Source organism: Phalaenopsis equestris, unplaced genomic scaffold (assembly GCF_001263595.1).
Source record: "Phalaenopsis equestris unplaced genomic scaffold, ASM126359v1 Scaffold001281, whole genome shotgun sequence".
NCBI classification, from domain to species: domain Eukaryota; kingdom Viridiplantae; phylum Streptophyta; class Magnoliopsida; order Asparagales; family Orchidaceae; genus Phalaenopsis; species Phalaenopsis equestris.
Window position 1 is genome coordinate 232,415 of NW_018165720.1, and position 23,247 is coordinate 255,661.

General features: G+C 35.7%; 1 protein-coding gene across 3 annotated transcripts in view; it reads right to left on the minus strand.

The window, feature by feature from the left end:
- Window positions 1–23,034, minus strand: part of LOC110033761 (cysteine synthase) — a 75,936-nt gene extending 52,902 nt beyond the window's left edge. For all 3 annotated transcript variants that reach the window (XM_020737843.1, XM_020737842.1, XM_020737841.1), the window contains exons 1-7: window positions 22,606–23,034; window positions 7,853–7,962; window positions 7,712–7,769; window positions 4,407–4,670; window positions 4,189–4,326; window positions 4,068–4,119; window positions 3,904–3,983 (exon numbers count right to left, since the gene is read on the minus strand). In XM_020737843.1, the coding sequence (XP_020593502.1) occupies window positions 3,904–3,983; window positions 4,068–4,119; window positions 4,189–4,326; window positions 4,407–4,670; window positions 7,712–7,769; window positions 7,853–7,962; window positions 22,606–22,860 (957 nt within the window). In that variant the 5' untranslated portion in view covers window positions 22,861–23,034. The remainder of the gene's footprint in view (window positions 1–3,903; window positions 3,984–4,067; window positions 4,120–4,188; window positions 4,327–4,406; window positions 4,671–7,711; window positions 7,770–7,852; window positions 7,963–22,605) is intronic.
- Between the last annotated feature and the right edge of the window lie 213 nt (window positions 23,035–23,247).

Sequence of the window (23,247 nt, forward strand, 5' to 3'; positions counted from 1 at the left end):
CATTTTGTAGCTTTCATATGTCCATATGGGTATGTAAGGATCTTTTCCATAGACTCATTTATGTTCATAATTTAAATCATCTAAGGCATCATATAATCCATCAAATAGAACTCAGAAATTTTAAAAAATTACTTTTTAGGGTTGCAAGTCAACCTTCATCCATCTAATGCAATCCCTTATAATCTTAGCGATATATTTGAGAATCTCCGAACCAAGATGATGATGAATGACCATTATATTTTTCTTTCCCAAATCCTTGTTGACCTACAGTTCATTGCAAACATCAAAAGAGTGTAGAAACTTCTAAACCTACGGAAGCTAAAAGTTGGGAAAAACCATAAAAAATTTTCATTGTTCACAAAGAAAAGGACTAAATTTAAAGCCAATTCAGAGCAGCATTTTCACAACTTAGCTTTAGAAATAGCTAACACAATTTTGTTTGGTTTTTTGTGGCGATGAACACCTTTTACAACTAGATTTGCTAAAGTGTGGTTGCCACAGTTAATGCCCATATTTCAAAAAGGAAAAAAAAAACTATATTACCCACAGCAATTAAAAAAAAAATCTCATAACAATCATACAATTATTTTGTAGACATCTTTACAACTTTTATAAATAGCAAGAATCACCCCAAACGGACCCATGGAATTCATTGTATGTGAAAAGTAGGTTTTTTTTTTCTTTTTTTTTTATGCGAAGAGTAGGTTAAGGACGATGAATCCCTCACTTGTCCAAAACTTATTATTGAACGTGATTTTGTGTTGATTGGTGAGCATATAACAGCCCATGCGTACAATATAACTTCTTTATTTTTTTAGTAATTAAAGGGGCCCATATATGTATTGATTGATGGCCAACACATTAGATCGCTTGCGAGAGATGTTCTTTTAAGAAATTTCTAGTAGCCTTTTATAACATAAGTCACACGGTTTCTTCATTCAATGTTAGATTTTGTATATCAAATGAACCCAAGCATTAGTAATTGAAAAGCGCTGTCAAAACCAAATTAGATTGAATGTGGTGAAATGCAATTTTTACAATAAAATCTGCTAGAGTGTGATAGTTAAAAAAAAAATTTTAATGTCTGATACTTTCAAAAAGGAGGAAAAACTATAATACCAACATAAACTTCTAACAAAATATTTTTTCTCATAATAATTTTACAACAACTTTTAGAAACAGTTGCAATCACACCAAATAGACTTTCTAAACTCATTGTCCATAAAGAGCAGGGTATGAACAATAAACCCCCTAATGGTTCAATTATTATTAGTACTGATTTTGCATTGATTAATGGACAATAAGCAACCTATGTATTGGATATAACTTCTTTGTTCAAGTAATTAATGAGCCCAAAACATGCATTGACTAGTAGCCAAAGAAACCGCCAATGCATTGGATAGCTTGCAAGAGACTTTTTTTAGAAATTTGTTAGTAGGCTTTTAAAAAAAATAGGTCACATAGGTTCTTAATTCAATATTCAAAAATTTAGGAGCCAAACAAACCCATCATAGCATGACTAAGCAGGCAAGAAGTACTTATTAATTAAAGCACTATTCTCTCTAAACCTTGCATTCAGAGCTTGTGGGCATATTAAAAGATGACTGGCACTTTAAGAGAAGAAAGACTCTTAAGTTTAATGTATAGTTGTATACTCAATAAACATTGCGAGTAATATTGTATGCAGAAATCGAATGGACACATTTAAAATTTGGTGTTTATAGCACTATTGGTGTTCAGACATTGGCATAATTTTATAATGTGCATCATGCGTACATAAAGCCAAGAAAAAGACCGCCATATCATCACCTCTCTTCTCAAGTCGCACAACATACAAAAATGGCGCTAGACTTACTTTCTTCTTGCTATGACTACAGGGATGATGGCAAAACTAGTTCACTCTCTGATGAACAAAAAAATGTTTTAAGCTTCCCCACAATGTCAAATTGATCAAGCATTTGTGTCAACCTCTCCCAATGACAACTCAAGAGCCATCATTGAGGCATCAGTCTGATATATTTATTGGCAAGTAAGAAAACTCCCTTGGAGCTTGAATCATAGATCAAGGGAGGAAAAACTTTAGTCCGATCAAAGATCAACGATTATAGGAATGATCTTCATCTTGGCTGAATAAAAGGTGTTCCCAGGCCTTCACATTAACCAAATAAAATTCAAAGGTTATTCAAAGATTTACCTACATTCCTTCAAACTATTCAAAAAAAAATTATTTAATTCTTCTTTTATTTATTTGTTTGCATATCCCTCTATTATTTAAGAAGATGACAAAACAATGTAGTCAACCTAGGCAACGGTGTTCCCAGGCCTTCACATTCTAGGCAATCCTCATTATTGACACATCTTGCTTATCCAACCTTAATGCTCCCCAAGTGCAAGAGTTTTCTATACAATGGTTAATTTATTGTGTCAATAATGAGGATTCTAATGTGATCTTATAAAAATTTTTAGCCAAACAATGATAGAGATAATGCCTCGCTTAGTGTACGTGAGAGAAGGCATATCACCTTGCTATTGAGATGGAGGTTCACTCAAATGCTTCCTACTGTAGGAACTTTAGTTAACATGTCAAATATGAAATCTCTTGTAGAGATTTGACTAAGGCAGCAATCCTTCCTAAGTTAAGGATATCAGATTAAGTCTATTGCTAAACAATGTAATTCTAAAGAGGTTTTACAAGCTGGCGCCTGCTCTAACTACAACAAAATAAAAATAAAAAAGACAAATTTTGCATGTCTAACCATCTCTGCCTTGTCTAGCACGCAATTAGATTACTTTCTTTCATCTCTGATTTTGTGAGAGATTTCTTCAACTCACACTTTCAACTCCTTACTTTCCAATCTCTATGAATGCAGTCACCATTCTTCAAGTGTAATCCTCTTTTATCAAAGCATTTTCTCTCAACAAGTGTCAGCTCTTCAGCAATTTATTCTTCAAGTGATGATGCTAACCTATCTTGCTTTAAATGCAAGAAACAAGGTCATATAATTGTCAGCTATCCCTTTCAAAATACACTTAACACGATAAGAGTAAAAAAGAAGTCAAAAAGTTTCAACATAAAATTGGGGCAAAAGTAGGCGAGGCCTACTAGGCTTTGGCAGGTATTTAGTAGAATATGAGGTTTTACTTCCAAGCCACACCCATAGAGTTAAACCACTATTGCCACGGCAATTTCAAAAAAAAGAACCAATCTGATGATTATTTACGTAGATCCATCATTTCTACACTCATAGTTTGCCTTTGATATATCTGTCACTGTTTCATAAATCCATGCATTTTTCAATCTGTATATCATTTATAGGCATCATAAGCACCATCAACTAACCTATAGAAACCAAATCGTTGTTCTAGGATTGTTGGCTGCATAGTAGTGATCACTGATCTGAGTTGGTAGCATTTGTGCTTTCAACCCATCAGTTTACATAGGTCAGACCACTTTAGAGTATACGTAAAGTACTTTCAAATAAAGCCATAATTTATTTAAAATCCATTGAAGAAGTCAAATTGGGGAGATTGCAAGTTGTTTTCCAAATATAGTAGATAATACAAACATCGACCTCTTAATGCATTAATCCATCACAACTTCTAACTTGAAGAAATAGAACCGAAGCCTAATGTCACGGCTTCTAAAGCAGACGTACTCATTCCATTTGGACAAATATGGTAACAATATTAACTTTTTATCATGTACACGCCTAACAAAACCTCCACAATACAACCAAACACATCCAACAGTTATTATCAATTGTATAATAATAAGTTCAGATTCCTAAATGTATTAATATTCATTCCCATCCCAGTTTCTTCTCAACTTCAACTCAGAGATAAGCACATTAATGTACAACACATGGATTAAAATGATAAAAGAAACAAAATCAGGACCCAAACCTCTAAAATTTCATCAACTACGTCAAGGTCTAAAATACCGGGAACAAATCCTGCTCCGATGCCCTGTATCTTGTGTGGACCTGAATGATTCAAATGAAGTGAGAATTAAGAAAGTACATGGAAAACAAATACGCCAAAAGGAGTGTTAGTTTTCCAGCTAATACCTGGCTTCCCGCCTGACAGTATGTTGCTTTCAGCAGGCTCAATGCCAATAACCTAACAAATAAGAATGTCAGAAAGAAATTATATGATATTAGAATAGACTTTTGCAAGCATAATTAATACCTTTATATTAGGGTTTTGGTTCTTCAAGAACCGTCCAACACCAGAAATAGTTCCACCGGTTCCAATTCCAGCAACAAATATATCAACCTTGCCATTTGTATCTTCCCAGATTTCAGGACCTGTGGTCTCATAATGTATCTGCAAGTACGACAAGAAGAAATTTCACACAATAAGAAGAAACATCGCAAAGGATTCAGTTGGCGCTGGCTTCATAATACCTTTGGATTTGCGGGGTTATCAAATTGTTGGAGCATATAAGAGTTGGGTGTTTTCTTCAAAATCTCTTCAGCCTTTTGAACAGCTCCCTTCATGCCCTTGGCAGCATCTGTAAGAACAAGTTCTGCTCCAAAAGCTTTAAACAAAACTCGCCTTTCCATGCTCATGGATGAAGGCATTGTTAAAATCAATTTGTATCCTTTAGATGCTGCAATGAAGGCAAGACCAATGCCAGTGTTCCCACTTGTTGGCTCCACTAATATGCTCTAGACAAAATATGGCTGTCAGTTTTACACTGAACGAGTAAAAATAAGCAAAAACAAATGAAGAAAACCATATTACTGCAGAGAAGAAAAACTGGATATCTGACTTTACTAATTGAAAGAAAGCTAATCTTCCGCTTTCTTATCTTGGTTTCAAATTAAACAAAGGAATGAAAAGGAATGCTAATTGTTTGTGGTTATTGGATAAGATCAAGAGTAAAATTTTGTCTTGGAAAAATAAATTTCTCCCCTTTGGGGGGAGAATTACTATTCTGAAAAGTATCATTTGCTCCTTGCCGATTTATTCCTTACAGGTTATGAATATGCCTATGGGTATTATGAAAAAGCTGGAAGGTCTTTTTAATATTTTTTTATGGGATGGCATAGGTAAGGCACATATTCACTGGAAGAGTTGGAAGAAGCTTTGTAAACCTCTTGATAAAGGGGGGTTGGGGTTCAGGAGTCTTGCTGACTCCATTAAGGTCAATTTTATGAAATTATGCTTTCATTTTCGTAAAAACAGCTCTTTGTGGGCAAATTTAATGCATGCTAAGTATTGTCTTACTAGCCATCCTTTAGTTATCACTCCTTCCAGATCGGATTCTTTTATTTGGAAAGAAATGATGATGGTGGCTCAGCATACTGAGAGTCTTATCTGTTGGGATGTAGGTTCAGGTCAGTGCTCCTTTTGCTTTGATGATTGGTTAGGGAATGGTGCCTTGGTGGATCATTATGGTGGTCCTTTTGACATTCGTATCAGAATTCAAGATTTTCGGGATAATGGTACATGGTTGTTTGATAGGCTGGCTCAATTCGTTCATATAAATTATGCTAAATTTATCTCTTCTCTGTCTATTTCTGCTTCCAGTAATCTTCCTGATATTCCTGTTATTAAGAGGAGTGGGGATTCAATATCTAAATGCCTTGCCAATTCTATTCATAATTTTCAGGGTTCGAATCTTGAATGGATTTGGAATCCTTGGTTAAAACCTTCGATGTTTTTGTTTATTTGGAGGGTTTTCAATAACATCATTCCTACGGATGATATCCTTAAGTTGAAAGGTTTATGGTTACCTTCTTGCTGCATTTTATGTAAGAATAAAGAGGAGTCTATTGATCACATTTTTGGCAACTGCAACTTTATAGTTGAAGTTGGAAATAAGGTTATTGAACAACTTCTTAGTTTTTGAATGTCCAATTCTTATAACTCCTTAGATGATATGTTAAGAGCTTGGAGGAATTTGGGGAAAATATTTTTTACCAATGTCCTTGTTATTCTTATGTGGTTTATTTGAATCACGCGGAATAATGCTCTCTTTAACAATGTATCCCCTAATGTTTCTAACACTGTAGGGCTGATCTTAGGTTATCTAAGTAATAGTCTTACAATTAGAAAATGGAAAGGAGATAATATGGAGAAATTGACGAGGAGGTTTCATAAAGATTTTATGCCTATTTTGGTAAGGGGTTGTCCGAAGGTGGGTTGGAGTAAACCTTGTGCACCTTACTTTAAAATAAATACAGATGGTTGCTGGAAAACTAATTATGCTAGTATTGGTGGAGTTTGCCGTGATTTTTGTGGTTCATTGGTTTGTTGGTTTGTTGCGAAGGCTATGTCATCTTCTCCCTTAACTGCGGAGGTTGATGCAGCTATATTTGGTCTTATGTTAACAAGGAAACTACGGCTAACTAATATTATTATTGAGGTTGATTCTCTAATTCTCTGAAAATGTTGCAGGTTAGCTTTGGAACCACATTGGAATATTTTATTGCATTTAAAGAAGATTGAAGCATTAACTATTGGTTTGAATGTAATCTGGTCTCATGGTTTTCGTGGAGGTAATTTCGTGGCTCATTGGACAGCTAAATGTGGCTTAAAATTGTCTTCTGCGCAGATTTTTTACCATTTTCCTGATGATTTGTTGGTCTTAGCTATGAAAGATTTGATGTGATTGTTGTTTTGTGTCCTTTCTGTGGTAGTTGAGTGTGTGAGTTGTATTTTTTCTTTTTTTGGAAAGATGTCCTATTTTTCCTTTATTTTTTTGGTGATTGTAGGGTTTGTGTGTTTGGACCTCTTTCCCGGTTTTGAATTTTTTTCTTATAGAATAAAATGAGAGCTGAATAATGCTCTTTTACGAGAAAAAAAACCCATATTTAAGCACCACAATAAGATATGAATAATAATACTTATGACTCGTTATCATCATCAACTTCATCACAAATATTTGAGGTCGGTATTATAAATACTTAATCTCATTCATTTCTATTGAAAATATTACTATGATAAGTTCCTTAATTATTGTAACTAGTCAACAAATTGAAAGAAACAAAAAGAAGATAAAAGTAATGAAAAGGATGGGTCGCACCATTTACGATCGTTACTATGAATACTCATTTTTCATTTGTTTATGTTGAAAACACCACTATAAACATTTTCTCAATGATTGCAACTCTACATAGTCAGCAGATACTATAAGCATTTTCTTAATCATTGTAACTATACATAATCAATAGATAGATGGATAAAAAGGAGAAAAGAAAGTTAAGCAAAGAGATGGGTCACAGCATTAGAAGAGAAAGAGTACAAAAAGTTAATTAAAGAGAGAAGGAAGACTCTGAGAGAAAAAGATAAAGAGAGAGAGAAACTAAAGGGATAAAGCAAGGTAGAACAAGAACGAAGAAGAAGAAGAAGAAAGACCAGTTAAGAACTGCATGTGTGTGGGTGTGTGAGAGAGAGAGAGAGAGAGATTGGGAGAGCAAATTAGATCACCTTGAAGATATAGAAGAGAAATCCAATGAAAGTCTATTCATGGCAACAGGAAAATGTCCCAACTGTGCTGCAGCTTTTGAATGAGAAGAATAACCTAAAAGATAAATTGCATAACCCTAGCATCTGAATTGCTGGATTGAAAGCAAATATGTGCTGGAGCGGTACTTTGGGCCTCTATGTAACTCTACCAGTCTTTCATATCATAAGTAAGAGAAAACAACTGTTAAAAAAAGAGAAAATATGCTTAGAGCAAATTCAACCACTATTAAATTACCTTTCCAGGTGTTATAAGCCCCTTTTGTTCAGCATCAGCTATCATACTGTGACCAATCCTGCAGCGGAAGTAAACAGCACACCTGTGTTGTTAAGATATGTTTTCATTCCGAAAAAATCAAACATAGTAATGAAGCCTTGCCTGTCCTTCACACTGCAGCATGGCTCCATAATCTCAAGCTTAGCAGCAATATTCGCTACACATCCTTTTACAATATTATTAAGGTACACCATAGGTGTTTTCCCAATAAGCTGCAAGAAATAATTACTGTGAGGAAAGAAAAGTGTTAAAGAAAACATTCACAATAAAAAATGGAAACCGTATCTCAAACTAGGGCTATCATAGGCATAGATGTAAGATTCACTATTAAAAATGCTGTGCTAAGCACGACAAAAAATCCAGTTCAATAGCTACATATAACCGCATGCAAGCAATCATATTAGAGAAGAGCTTTTGTTGGTTTTGAGAATGGTCCATTCTAATCCACATTTTAAGAGTCTCTGATAAGAAAGACAAGCCCGGATCCTATGCAGAATTCCTCAATCTAAACTAGAGAAAATTTTAATAAAAGCTCTGCCAAATTCAAGAAAGCATAAGAAAAAAGATCTACTAAAATGCAAGAAAAAACATAGCAACTTGAAGGATTAAACTCCCAAAGGAACCTTTTAGTAGTATGGAGATCATGAGAGGAATCATAAAAACAAGATTGTCAAAACTCATTCAATATGTTGTGTTTTTGTGCAGCGTATCTTGCATGGGATTTCAAAAAGAGTTGCAAAGGATTCAATACGCCCAAATTATTACCAGCCAAAATCAACTAGGTGAGATTCTACATCCGATAAGAAAGACAAGCTCGGATCCTTTGCAGGTTTCCGGAATCTAAACTATAGAAAATTTTATTAAAAGCTCTACCAAATTCAAGAAAGCATAAGAGAAAAGATCTACTAAAATGCAAAAAAAACATAGCAATTTGAAGGATTAAACTCCCAAAGGAACCTTTTAGTAGTATGGAGATCATGAGAGGAATCATAAAAACAAGATTGACGAAACTTATTCAATATGTTGTGTTTTTGTGCAGCGTATCTTGCATGGGATTTCAAGAAGAGTTGCAAAGGATCCAATACGCCCAAATTATTACCCGCCAAAATCAACTAGTTGAGATTTTACATCTGAAAGACAAGCCCGGATTCTTTGCAGGTTTCTTGAATCTAAACTATAGAAAATTTTAGTAAAAGCTCTGCCAAATTCAAGAAAGCATAAGAGAAAAGATCTACTAAAATGCAAGAAAAAACATAGCAACTTGAAGGATTAAACTCCCAAAGGAACCTTTTAGTAGTATGGAGATCATGAGAGGAATCATAAAAACAAGATTGTCAAAACTCATTCAATATGTTGTGTTTTTGTGCATCGTATCTTGCATGGGATTTCAAAAAGAGTTGCAAAGGATTCAATACGCCCAAATTATTACCAGCCAAAATCAACTAGGTGAGATTCTACATCCGATAAGAAAGACAAGCTCGGATCCTTTGCAGGTTTCCGGAATCTAAACTATAGAAAATTTTATTAAAAGCTCTACCAAATTCAAGAAAGCATAAGAGAAAAGATCTACTAAAATGCAAAAAAAACATAGCAATTTGAAGGATTAAACTCCCAAAGGAACCTTTTAGTAGTATGGAGATCATGAGAGGAATCATAAAAACAAGATTGACGAAACTTATTCAATATGTTGTGTTTTTGTGCAGCGTATCTTGCATGGGATTTCAAGAAGAGTTGCAAAGGATCCAATACGCCCAAATTATTACCCGCCAAAATCAACTAGTTGAGATTTTACATCTGAAAGACAAGCCCGGATTCTTTGCAGGTTTCTTGAATCTAAACTATAGAAAATTTTAGTAAAAGCTCTGCCAAATTCAAGAAAGCATAAGAGAAAAGATCTACTAAAATGCAAGAAAAAACATAGCAACTTGAAGGATTAAACTCCCAAAGGAACCTTTTAGTAGTATGGAGATCATGAGAGGAATCATAAAGACAAGATTGTCGAAACTTATTCAATATGTTGTGTTTTTGTGCAGCGTATCTTGCATGGGATTTCAAAAAGAGTTGCAAAGGATCCAATACGCCCAAATTATTACCAGCCAAAATCAACTAGGTGAGATTCTACATAAGGATCTAAGAACTTTGATCAACCTTATCAAATTGTGTGAAGCACTCGGACACTTAAGTATTGTCCCAAATGAGGATGCTTAAAGCCCTCTACAATTATAAGGCACTTCCTTGTCTTGCAAGCAAGAATAAGATTTTGCGAGTAAGATATACCCACTCAGATAGAGTATCTTGGAGCTCATGAAAAGCCCTTTATTTGGCTACATTTTGGATGTTATGAACCATGTATGATTCATTAATTAGCTATAATATTCAATAACAACTAGTTAATTCATAATTGAACCTACTTATTGCATTATTTAGCCAGATTAATGGTTAATTAGAAACCTAACAATTTGCTAGTTAACCCAATAGAAGCATGATTACTAATGAATTAAAGAAGCCAAATAATTTCCTTATTGTTGGGTCCTATTTTGTTCATGGTTCACACCGGACCCTACTAACTCAAAAGAAAAAGTGAAGAACGGGAGGAAGGAGAGATACAAGTAGGAGAATTAGATCCACCTGAAAAGCCTCAAGAAACTACAATGATAGAGCAGAGGCTAGGAATAGTCAAGCCTTTGGCTCTCCCTAGGAACTTATAGACATGGATCTGCGGGCTTGAGCTTCATAGAAAATGCTACAGAATGTGCAATACATATAAAAAACAGTATAAAGAATAATAGAAGACTTGTAGCCTAAATCTCTCACTCAAACTATCAATCAATCTATGGGGGAGTCTTTAGGTCTCCCAATGGTGTAGGCCTTGTAGCCTCTATAGTTGTAGGCGGCCTCTCTAGTCTCGTGGGTCTGTCAAACTGCTACAAATGTCAAACTGCTAGAGGCTTGAAACCTTGAACTTGTTAGGTGGTTTCTCCCATATCCCAATTGGCATGTCCATCTCTAAGTTTTGCTAGCGGACTCCTACCCGAAATTTGGCTAAAGAATCCATGGTGAGCCTAATCCAGTGAGCTCGTTAAGTAGCATGTGTTTGAATCGCTCGTTAAATAAGCGAGCTGAACACGAACAATGTATTGTTTACCCGTGTTTGGCTCCTTTTAGTTTGAAATAAGAAAATTATATAAATTATCTATATAATAAAATATATTTATATCTAGGTTTACATCACCACAGCTCTGTGTGATTAAGTGGTTTTCTGTTTTTTATTGCATAAGAATGATGTTGGTTCGAATCGAACACTCTATATCTATTTTTCTAATCAAATTAAATGAGTCAATTTTAAGCCGAACAAAAACAATAATAAGTAAATCGAGTTGAATATGAGCACACTGTTCACGAGCAATTTTGAACACGAGTCAATTTCAAACTGAATTAATTTCAAACAAACTGAGCATGAGGTAGGCTTAAGCTCACTCAAGCTCGGCTCATTTATAGCCCTAATACCATCAAATTCGACTTGATTCTTTCTTGAGCGAGGACCATCTCTTTGATTTGCCCTGATTCATTGATCAATTGAGAGAATCCTGAGACTCGATCGATTAACTCATCAAGCTGGAAAGGATTGGGTAAGGCATCTATTGTCATTTATATGGGATAAAGGGGGCTCTTTCACTGCAGCTATTTTTGGGCATGTTGAGACTAACCTTCAAGACCTGCTTGAGTTCTGGACTTGAGTTATAGGCGAACTTGCACTTCTTCAACTTGACATGTTGAAGCTCACTAGCTCAAAATTCTCTCACTTGACTTCTAGGATTATGACAATTCTACGAGAGAAACCTATCTTTTGAAATTGCATTGAGTTTAACTTACTTAAAGACAATGACATTTATGTTCAATCACTTGAATGTAGCTTCAGCACTAATATATTAAACAATCAATTGGGGATCTCTCATTGAACATAATCTCAACCAAAAGATAAAATATTCAATATATTTGGGGATGTCACCTCAAAGCACAACGTTAACTCAAATAATATATGAGGAACATACGTGAGGAGCTTGGCTCAACGCTCAGTGTCACCCAAATAAAATAAGTGACCCCATGTCTAGCAGATAGAGAAACTTTAGAGCTAATTGAAAAGATTTGAGGATCTTAGGTTTATGCTTGATGCCAACCCAAATATGTAGAAAAATGTAAGGGATATTCTTATGATAACTTGAAAACGTATTTTTGTATCACAAGGCAGTTTCTAATAATGTACTGAACTCATGTTGAAATGAAGCATATTCTTCATTTCTTGGAGGAAACTTTGAAATAATTTTAATTTGCCTGTTGTGTACTGCTTCTTCAAAGATTGACTACTAATTAATGATATTGATCGTTGAGTGCAATGTTCAATGAGTTTATTGACTCTTATTTGTATGTCTTCTCAATGAGAGAAAGGTCTTCCAAATTATGTTCAAATTTCCTACCAACTTTTGATGAGAAGAATTAAATTAAGCTTGACGACTCCTTTGTTAAACCAATGCATGTCAACTTGAATTCCATAATCCCCTCACTTATGAGGATTAAAAATACATCTCTAATTGATTGTTTTGGATATATTAAGAAGTGAGGATGACCAAAGTCATTTCTCGTTGGCATAAATTTGATAAACCCTCCACCTGCGAGGTTGAAACTTACTGGCAATGGGATACCTTGACAAACTTTGCAAGGTATCAACCATCTTAAGACTCATTGATGGGGACCATCTTCTTACGGACCCACTCTTGATAGAATTTTGTTGACAGCGAATCTCTAAGAATACAGATTAGATGTCACACCTTCATCCTTTTCAACATAACATCCTTTTTAATGAAAACTCAATCTCCAAGTCTGTTTATCCCTCCATTGAGTCAACAACGAATTCTTGGAAACGCGGTCTAAGTGTCATGCTGCAATGTTCACCGTGCGGAATTTACTTGATAGTAGATGGAAGATAACAGCTTCCTACTTGGAGTTTTATTAGTCAATCAGTTATAACTTCTCTATATTAAGCCCTTTTATTTGGCAATTTTTAGGACTATGCACTCTTAAAGACAAATACTCAAGTTGCATCTTTTCAGCAGTAAGGTTTAATATTGTTCAGCTCAAAAAGATGGCCTACTCACCAGTAGTGTTATTCATTTTAACCCAATTCAGACTTTTGAATTAGTTATCGATAGAAATACTCACTTCCGATATTAGAGCTTATTGAACCAATTAGTTGTTGAGCCATTGATTCAATAATTTTCATTCTCATTTGCCTTCTAGATAGCTTTCTCCCATATGAGAAATATCTAGTACTGTACCTTCTTGATGCAAAAATTTGAATAAGCCTAAGCCTGTAGTTATATTCACAAGCACCAAAATCATCTGCCCATTTATATTTGCCTTCATAGGTGGGACTTCCTTTTAATTGTAGCTTGAGATGAACATGTAGGTACTTCAACATATTGAATCATTTTGATGTAGTTGTGAACAGATACAACAGTGATCATAATGTTAGCTATGGGAATCTCCACACTATTGAGCAGTATAGTGGTCGGGCATTGTGGGTTTTCCCTACATCTTTATTGGGACCATTCAATAATAGATTTTATGACTGAGAATCATGGGACATATCCTTCCGCTAATCATATAGAAATGATCTTTCTGTTAAGTTCATTCATCAGTAGATTCTTATATCAAAATTTAAGAGTTGCACCACGATGCTCACCATATAAAATTTATCTTTTTATTGAGACTATTTGATGACAAATTTTTAAATTAAAATCTAATGCATGTCTCAATACTCACTAGATAGTTTATTTTTTTATTGGGACCTTTCAGTGACAGATTCCTGTATTGAAGTTTATGAGTAATGCACTGATGCTCACCACGTCATGCTCTGATGCTCTAGATTGAAGTTTATGATTCCTGGATTGAAGTTTTTATTGGGACCTTTATATTTGGTTAATCTAAGTCAAATTTTCAGAATGCAGATTAAATTGTAAATAAGACACTACCCAGAGATTTCGCCCTCATTTTACGAGGACTTTTTGATCAGGGGTTCGAGGTATCCACTAAGCACAAGTTCTAATGATTAATTACCCCTCCTGATAATGCGAGAGCGCTTTCGATTAAGACTAGTCATTAAACATTGAATATTCAGCATATAGTAACAAAAAACTCAGGATTTTTAAATTTATCAATTTATCACCTTGAACTTAAAGCGATTTGTGAGAGAAGTGGTGACGAACCCAATCAATATTTCATTGTTATGCCGTCCCTAATCATCATGATCTCTGATGTACTTAGTCAGTGGAGATATCGACCCAACCTGATTGAAGGATCCTTGCCAACAATCATGGGTTTCGTCGTCCAAGAAACCCTTATAGATCTGGATTGGATGCTTGTGTACAGGCTAAATTTAAGTTGACTTTAGCTAACATAAGGTTTTGGGTTAATCAAATATAGACTTATGGTTCATAACTCAAAAGATAGAAAGTCATTGGGAGCAACCATGATCGTAATTTAATCGTATTAAAGAACTCAACCTCAAGTGTCTCACCTAACTACTCAAGAAGCACCCATTCCGCCTGATGGAAACTGCAACTAGAGAGGAATATTGCCACTGATTTTGCCCCACAGGAGCACCTCACTACCAAAGCCCCCAATGTTTGTTGAAAACGAGGATACTCTCATTTTGGTGTCAGATAAAGCTCCATATGCTATGGAAACAATTATTGTTGATGTTGAGGGGGCCCTCATACCATGGCAGAGTGTCAAGTTCAAGGTTTGCAACAGGTGGAAGCTGGTCCCTTTGATGAACAACTCAGTGATAAGTTGGGACAAACCTCGGAAGATGATTGACAAGTTTACAAAACCAGGAATAAGAAAAAAGAACTAAAGAAACTCAGGAATTTACAGAAGAATGTTTTGCTAGTTTCGGGTGAAAGCCCTTATCATAGTTTGATGCTCAACTCCCTCTCTAGAACTAGGGAGAGAGGAAAGCCCACTCATCATGACTAAGCTCTCTGGTGGATTTCTATCCCAAACATGAAACCTCCTCCCGAGAAGCCTGCAGATCACTTTTATCTTTTTGGGGAATTTTTCTAATTTTTTTTTAGTATGGTTGTAATTTTTGGTTATCTTTTGAGTCTTGTATGCCTTGTAAGTGGGTTCTTAGCGCATGAGCAAGGTGTCACCTCCCAAAAGAGCCCTTAAGAGAAGTGGACAACACATGACTTAAATACTGTTTTTCCGCTCTACATCTAGCCGAGATGAGACTTTGTTCATGACATTCTTCTCCACCTAATCACGTGACGCCCTCATCACGAATCGGCTCCACCGAGGGTCCCACTGGACCATGGAGAGTCCACACACCTGGCAGGCAGTAGTCTGCTCTGATACCACTTGTCACCTCCCAAAAGAGCCCTTGTGGGTGGTGGGCAGCCCAGGACTTAAATACTGCTTTTCGGCCCTACACTTAGCCAATGTGGGACTATTTGTCCGTGACAACCCGCTCACTAAAATCTTTGTTTCTTATTTCTATCAATGAAATTCTATTTTGGTGAATATATATATATGTGTGTGTGTGTGTGTGTGTGTGAACCCAATCCTTTGTAAGTGTGACAGAGTTAACAAGGTTCATGTACAATCATATGTCAATCTTAAACCCAATTCTGTGTAGGTAAGATGCAAATTGACAGCGTTCAAATCAATCAAATCAAATATTTGATGATGGTCGTGTTTATTGAAATTTTCAACCGGAGGGGTCAACCTTGAAATTAAGTTCTCAAAATAATAAACCAAAATATTCAAGTTCAAAGCAATCGCCTAAATCTTAAAGCAAATAAATCAAAACATCCAAATAAAAATCAATCACATCAAAATTTAAATTAAATTTTGATTGTCTTCAGCTCACAAAGAGTGAATGTCACATCGAGTGATTATTATATTTACACTCAAAGTAACCTCAAGCCATTAAGGATGGTGCCCAAATCCTCTGTCCACGTGATTTGACCCAACAATTCACAAAGTAGTGGTTATTACTAGAACCCTCTAATCAGGTGATTGTCACCAAATGATACGATTAAATTACGGTCACGGCTGCTCCCATTGACTTTCTATCTTTTGAGTTATGAACCAAAAGAGTATATTTGATTAACACAAAACCTTATGTTAGCTAAAATCAACTTAAATTTAGCCCGTAGACAAGCATCCAGTTCAGATCTATAAAGGTTTCTTGGACGGACGAAACCCATGATTGTTGGCAAGGATCCTTCAATCAGGTTGGGTCGATATCTTCTCTGACTAAGTACATCAGAGACCATGATGATCGGGGACGGCATAACAATGAGATATTGATTGGGTTCATCGCCACTTCTCCCACAATTCATTTTAATTTCAAGGTGATAAATTAATAAATTTAAAAACCCTGAGTTTATTGTTACTATATGTTGAATATTCAGTGTTTAATGAATATTCATTTGTATTGAGATTGTGCACATAAGCAAATTTGAGGCAAATTCTCAAACCCTAACAGAACTCCTTGAGTTACTTATATGATAATTGAGGACTATTCTCAGTTATAGTGATATGTGATACATCTTTTTGACAGATAATCTATGTATAGATGAAATTGTGAAATGTATGTGCAAATGTTTTTGTGAGCGTCTTTGTTTCAACGCATTTCATGAAGCGGTCAATCATCAAAATAATGATCTTTCTTTGTCATGTTGCAAGTGAAAGTGGGACAAGCATGTCCATCCCCCAAATGGCAAATGGCCAAGGCTTTGTAATTAGTTGCAGTTACACATCGATTAGAAAGATCCTCAACATATTTGTAAATAATTAGTTAAAAGTAACCTTATCTGAGAATGTGGTAGATTAGAGTTCATCCTCCAAAATGATTTTATACTCTACTTAATGGACTTCTTCTAACATCGAACGACATTGTTTCTCTAACACACCGTAAGTGGGGCAAAGTAGCCAATTGCCCATACAAGTAGCTATTGATTATAATATACAAAGTTGTTTTTATTTTTAACCTCAATAATTTTTTTACTTAAGTTGTTATGATTCTTGTCTTTAGATTTTCCACAAACAAGCCTATCCAACTTAGCTTTGACGGATAGGCGACTTCAATAACTTCTTTAACAATAACAGGTCAAACAAGTTTAAGGGGTTGTCGCCCATTCGAGTTCCTTAATTTCTAAAAGTCAGCAAGTTGAGTCACTCTTTATAAATTTGCTCGATCTTGAAATATTTTAATTTGTCAACTTCAAACTTTACTTCGAAAAAATATCTCCCTAGAGTATCGTCCATTGCTTCATATCCATCATTCATTTAATTAAAAACTAATTGTGAGTCTGAGTATACAACCAGATACTTGGCACCTACTCCTATAACAAATCTGAAGCTCGATATTAAAATTTCATACTCAACTTGATTATTAGTGGCTATGAATTGGATGTTAATTGTATTTATCAAAATGACATCCAATGGGCTCATCAATGTCAGGCCATATCTTACTCCTTGCTCGTTTGATACTTCATCAACATACAAACTCCAAAGCAAGTTATTTGTGGCTGGTGCGTCTTCTTCAACTCTTATTGTTTAGTTATCCATAAAGTCAACCAAAGCTTGTACTTTAATTGTCGTTCTGGGCACATAAGAGATCTAAAACTAGGCATGCTCAACTAACCATTTGAGAACTCATCTCGAATGATGAGATTTTGCCAAGGCTGGCTTCAGAAAGTGAGGGGTAATGACTTGAAGTTCGATTGTAGTCACTTAGCACTGATGATGAATGCAAAGATGACTTTCTCCATGTTAGGTACCGTAGCATGGCTCCAAGAAGCATTTTGCTAATATAGTGGACTAACTATTACTTCTTGACAAAGAAAGATTGAGCGTTGCCTCTTCTCTGACTCCTAAGACAACAACATATCATTGTCGAATTATGGACTTTGCAGCAAAGGATGTTATGTCAATATCAATTTCAAACACTAAAACAACTTTTCGCATTCCTTGCTCCACTCAAACCTTTTGATGCTTATCAAAGTTTTCAATAATAACAAGCACTTCTCAACCAATTTAGAGATAAACCAACATAGATCCACAATTCGATTAGTCAATTCTTGCAACTCTTTTAAATTTTTTGGCAATGGCCCCTTTATGATAGCTTTAGCTTTGTTCATATTCATTTAAACCTTCTATGTCAACAGAAATCCAAAACTTGATTGATCTCGTTCCAAAAGTGCGGTTTAATGAATTTAATATGATGTTGAATTTTATTAGTGTAATAAAGGTCTCTCTAAGGTCAAATATGTGTTGTTGCATGCTTTTCCTCTTGGCCAATAAGTCATCCACATAGATTCCTGCACTTCTCCCCTTCTATTCGCATAATATATGGTCCATTGTCCTTTGATGAGTCACTTATGAGTTTTCAAGCAAAACAACATGATATTGTAATAGTATAGCCCATCTTCATTGATAAAAGCCGCATTCTCAATGACGGTTGGATGCATCTAAATCAAATGATAGCCTGAAAAGTCGTCTAATACACTCATAACTGTGTAGCCAACCACAGAGTCAATTAGAGCATCGCGTGGGTAGTGAAAGCAGTATTTTAGACAGGTTAAGTTCAAATTGATGAAGTTAACACATATTCGTCGCTTTACATTGGACTTGAGCACCATCAAAATATTTTAAACCCAACCTGGGTACTACATTTCTTTGATAAATCTGTCATCAAAAAATTTTTGTACTTTTTATTGATTGGTTCAGCTATGTAGCTACAATTGGACTGATTTTTTTGCTTAATCGGCCTTATCTTCTTGTTGCCATTAAGTATATGGCAAGCGACATCAACATCCATTCCTGGCATTTCACTCGGTGACCATGTGAATGCATGTATATGCTCCTTTAAAGTCATCACAAGCTTGCCCTTAAAACTCAGCTTCAAATCAAGAGCTGATGTGAAAATACGACTATGGCCTCCTCCACCAAGAACTTCTTCAACGGCTTCTAGTGTCTACAAGCTCATTTTTTCTTGTATTTCAACATTCACCACTTTTTCTTGGATGCCATTAGTAGCTTTTAGGTAGCAAATTATTGATTGATACAAGTCACCTCTCATGATGATAACTTGTCCTTCAACAAAGAATTTAAGGGCTACAATATATGTGAAGATGATTGCTCAAAATGTATTAAAAACTAATCTGTTAAAGATCGCATTACAAGTCATTGGGGTATCAATTACAATGAAATTGACTATTGCCTCAAATTGGCAGTCCTCCTCAAGTAATAAAAAAAATTATCCCTCCTTTAATTTCCCTCCTCTCAAATGATTTCATGTACGGGCCAATATTTGTGAGAAGTGAGTTCTCTTAATTTTCATCTGCACAGTCTAAAAACTAATATTAGCTGAGCACCATGTGTTGATCAATAAACTCTCCATTTGATAGTTCACAATCAAAGTCGTCACTACAATAATGTCACTTCAAAGGTTGCCCTAAGTGGCTTGTTTGGATCGGAGAATGTGTTATGTACTGCTGCTACAGGTGCTCGCACGACGATCACCAAGTTTATCTCTTCTGATCTCAGTCGCTTGAGATTAGCTCGGTGAGCTACTTCCTTAGATCTGCTTAAAATGATAGATACAACTTTTGCAATGTGGCTTGTGCAAACTAGGATGGGTTCATTTCTTTCTTCTACAGCAAGTTCTTTGCCTAGCCTCCTACCATAGTAAACTAATATAAACTTATTAAGTCTTTCTGCCCGATTTAACTATTCCACAAAGTTCCTGAGATGGCGATGTTTCTCTATGTAATGGCCACAATCTCAGTGAAATGTGCAATACTTAATCAAGCCCCTCATATGAAAATCAGCCTTCATTGACTATGGTTGAAAAAAGTACTTTATATTTTGGATGGCTTCGACTAACTCGAACATTGATAAGCACACAAAGGTGACTATGGGAAAATGAACAAGTATTGGTGATGCCTTAGCTAAGGCTATGTGCTCACATCTTTCAAGTGGAACCCACTTGGCTAACTACGAATTCACAAAGGTTGATAAGGTTTTCAGGCAGTTTCCAGTCCTGGAAACTTAAGACAAGTATGTCTCTAGGAGGTCTTTGCCTCTTTACTAAATCTCATTCCATATTTGGTAGACACCCTACGTTAATGTTGTACTCTTATGTCTTCACATAGGTGTTGACAAGTTCAAACAACACGACCAAGGATCCCAGACTCTACAAATTTGATGCATAATGAAAAATTCCTTCTTGAAGACAATGTGTGAAGGCAGCTTGAGCCACAATTGAACCCATCCTTTATCTCTAACATCTACCTCTAAAATCTAGACAATATTTTTAAGAGACTTGCCTTACTCTTGGCACATCTTTAGCAATGCTAGTGAGCAGTTATAAGGACATTGAGCGCCGAAAAATTATGTGATAAACATCATCTTAAATTCAATGAAGAAAGTCATCGTCCCAAGCAAGATGTTGGATTTCAAATATGGGAGGAGTTCAAATTTCAATGATTTCTCAGGACTTTGTCAATTGGGGCCATCTTCTCCTAACTTGCCCTTCAAGTCACCTGGGTTCAGGAGTTGATTCTTCCTCTTCGGACTCCCAGTATTAGGTCTCATCTAGGGACAATAACTTTCTTTCGGTTTTTCCCTTGAGTTTCTTCTCCTAGCCACCAAGTTTGTTGTTTACTTGAGCAATTGTACCCTAGATTCTTCTCTGAGGATTTGATCTAGGATGACTTAAATTGGTCTTCATGTTCCCCCCAATCTCTCATGTCTTTCTATCATCTCAACTAGTCATCTACTCATAAAGTTCTAATCATCCATGTTCACAAAATCCTCTCTAAGACATGTTTCTCTGACTAGATATTTCTTAGGCACTTCTACAGATCTTTGAATAACCCTTCCAGTTCTAAACACAGTTCCACACTAACCATAACTTATAGGATGTAAGCTCTTGTTTTATCCATAGGTCACACCCAACTTTATTAACTCAAAAAAAAAAGTGATGGGCAAGAAGGAAAGAATGATCCAAGCTAGGGAAGCAAATTGATTAAAAAGGCTCAACACGCTACAGTAATAGAGTGGGAGCCAGGAAAAGTCGAGCATTTGGTTTTCCTCAAGTTCCCTTATCTATAAACAAGGATTTGGGGCCTCGAGCGCTACAAAAAAAGACTACATAATGAGCAATTCATGTAAGAAAAATGCAAAAAAAAAAAACATAAGTCTATAGCCTTAATATAGAATCAAATTAAGACTATCACTCGACTTTTATGATGCACGAATACGAACCCGTGACCCTTCTGTTATTGAAAATATAGGAAATGAATATACATTGGAAACGCATTATAATATGAATTATAAAAAATACATTAAAATTCAATAAATAGAATATTAAGAATAATAATAATTCAATAAATAGAATAGAACATTAAAATTCAATAAATAGAATATTAAGAATAATAAAAAAGAGATAATAAAAAGTTTATTAAAATTAATTTTCAAAAGTTAAACGGTCCATACATATTGTTTAGATTATGATAAAGAAAAGTAGGCACTATCTTGTATTACATCAAGTTTAAAAGCATCTTAATCAATTATTTACTAAGAAAATAAAAAGATTGACTAAGTTAGCATGCACTTCTACTTCAGCTTCAATATCATTATCAATAAATATCATAGCTTTCAACTTTGGCTCAAAAACAAAAATGTTCACAACCTCTAGAATTCTCATATTGTTGAGTCTCAAATCCAACTATTGTAATATCTCACATCTTCCTACCACAGTCCATATAATTTGGAACTTTTCTTGATAGCTTTTAAATAAATAAATAAATAATTCATTTAGAATTTTAATTTTATATATATATATATATTAAAAAATTTTAAAATTTCTTAATCTAGGACACGTGTGTTCTTCATTTTCTAAATATTATTTAAATTGAACACTTTCAATGTCGTGTATAACATATGTCAAAGCAGTATCAGCGATGTGTCTGTATCCAACACTGCGCGACATCTTAATTAGGAGTTGATGTGTATCATAGGTCGGCTCGTAGAATAATATTTGGATCTTAGAGTGGTGTGGGTCGAGTGGCCTCTATGGTTGTAAGCGGCCTGTTAGATCAGCTTAGTCATTCGAGCCTTGTGCGACAAAAGATGAGGTCATCTTTGAACCTTGGTGGATGTTTAGGGTTGGCAGGCATGTGGATTTGTCTCGCTGCTAGTGACACGATGCCTTAAACTCTACAAGCAAATTCTCCAAGATCTCAACTGGTGAACCCGCTTCTAAGTTTAGTTACAAACTCCTATCCTAAACTCGGTGGGTGAGTCCACGCTAAACTCAATCCGACGTGCTCGTTAATGCTATCCTTTTGGGCAAATCTGCCCTTTGAGATCTACACTTATCATGGATAATTAAATATAAGCATCATGACTATCAAGATAATAACCTAATTTTTGTAGGCATCATTTGCCTAATTTTATTTTTAGTATCCTATTTAATCAATCCATAGCCATAAATTTAAATATTTAACATGAAAAATATGCAATGAAAATAAACCACTTTCATCTCAATAATCTGTCCTTTGTTCCGAATATATCAGCGGAACAGCTATCATCATCATTCCTTCCTATCAATCTTACACTTCCAAACTTCTGGGTGCAATCGTCCCATATAGAGGGACAATGTGCCCATCAAAACCATCTTCTTGTACACGACATAAACAGTAAAGAATTCCAAATTTCATTGCAGCTCAAAATTCCAGCTTAACAATTTGAATGGACTAAACAATGAGTGGGCCTTGTACCTGAGTGACATCCTCGGCGATGTTAAGCCCCTCGAGCTCCGTCGCTGGTTTGACGGAGACGGCCTTGCAAAAGACAGGGGAGTAAGAAGACCGTAAGGTGACAGATAAGCTCCCTACCAACTCTCCTTGAGTTTTGAAAGAGCGAATAGAGGAGGTGACGGCGGCGGCCGAATGGCTCGACTGGAATCGATTTTCAATCGATGATCGATGGTAGGAAGCGACAGGAGAGGCCGCCGTGCTCGAGAGAGAAGCCATTGGTTAATGTTTCTTCAGCCGCACCTCAAACGCTTCGGTCCCCCCTTAGTGGAGCTGGAGGACGTCGGAGCGATGGAGAGCGATGCCAAGTCCGTCTTGGGCCCTAGAAATTAGTACTGTTTTTCGTACATCCTCCCGATGTGCCAAATGTGCCAAATGTGCCAAATTGAAGAAAGGTTCTAGTTTCCGAATTGCTGATTCCATAAACCCCCTCTTGATCCCTCTTGATTTTTGCAAGAGGGTCTTTTGTTTTTGTTTCGAATTTTCTTAATAAATGCGGCTTAAGGGTCAACTTTGTGGCCAGCATTTTTACCCTTTACTTATTACCCGCATGTTCTTTGTTCCTTTCTCCACCCCAATTCTACCCTTGGTGACTCGTCGCTCACC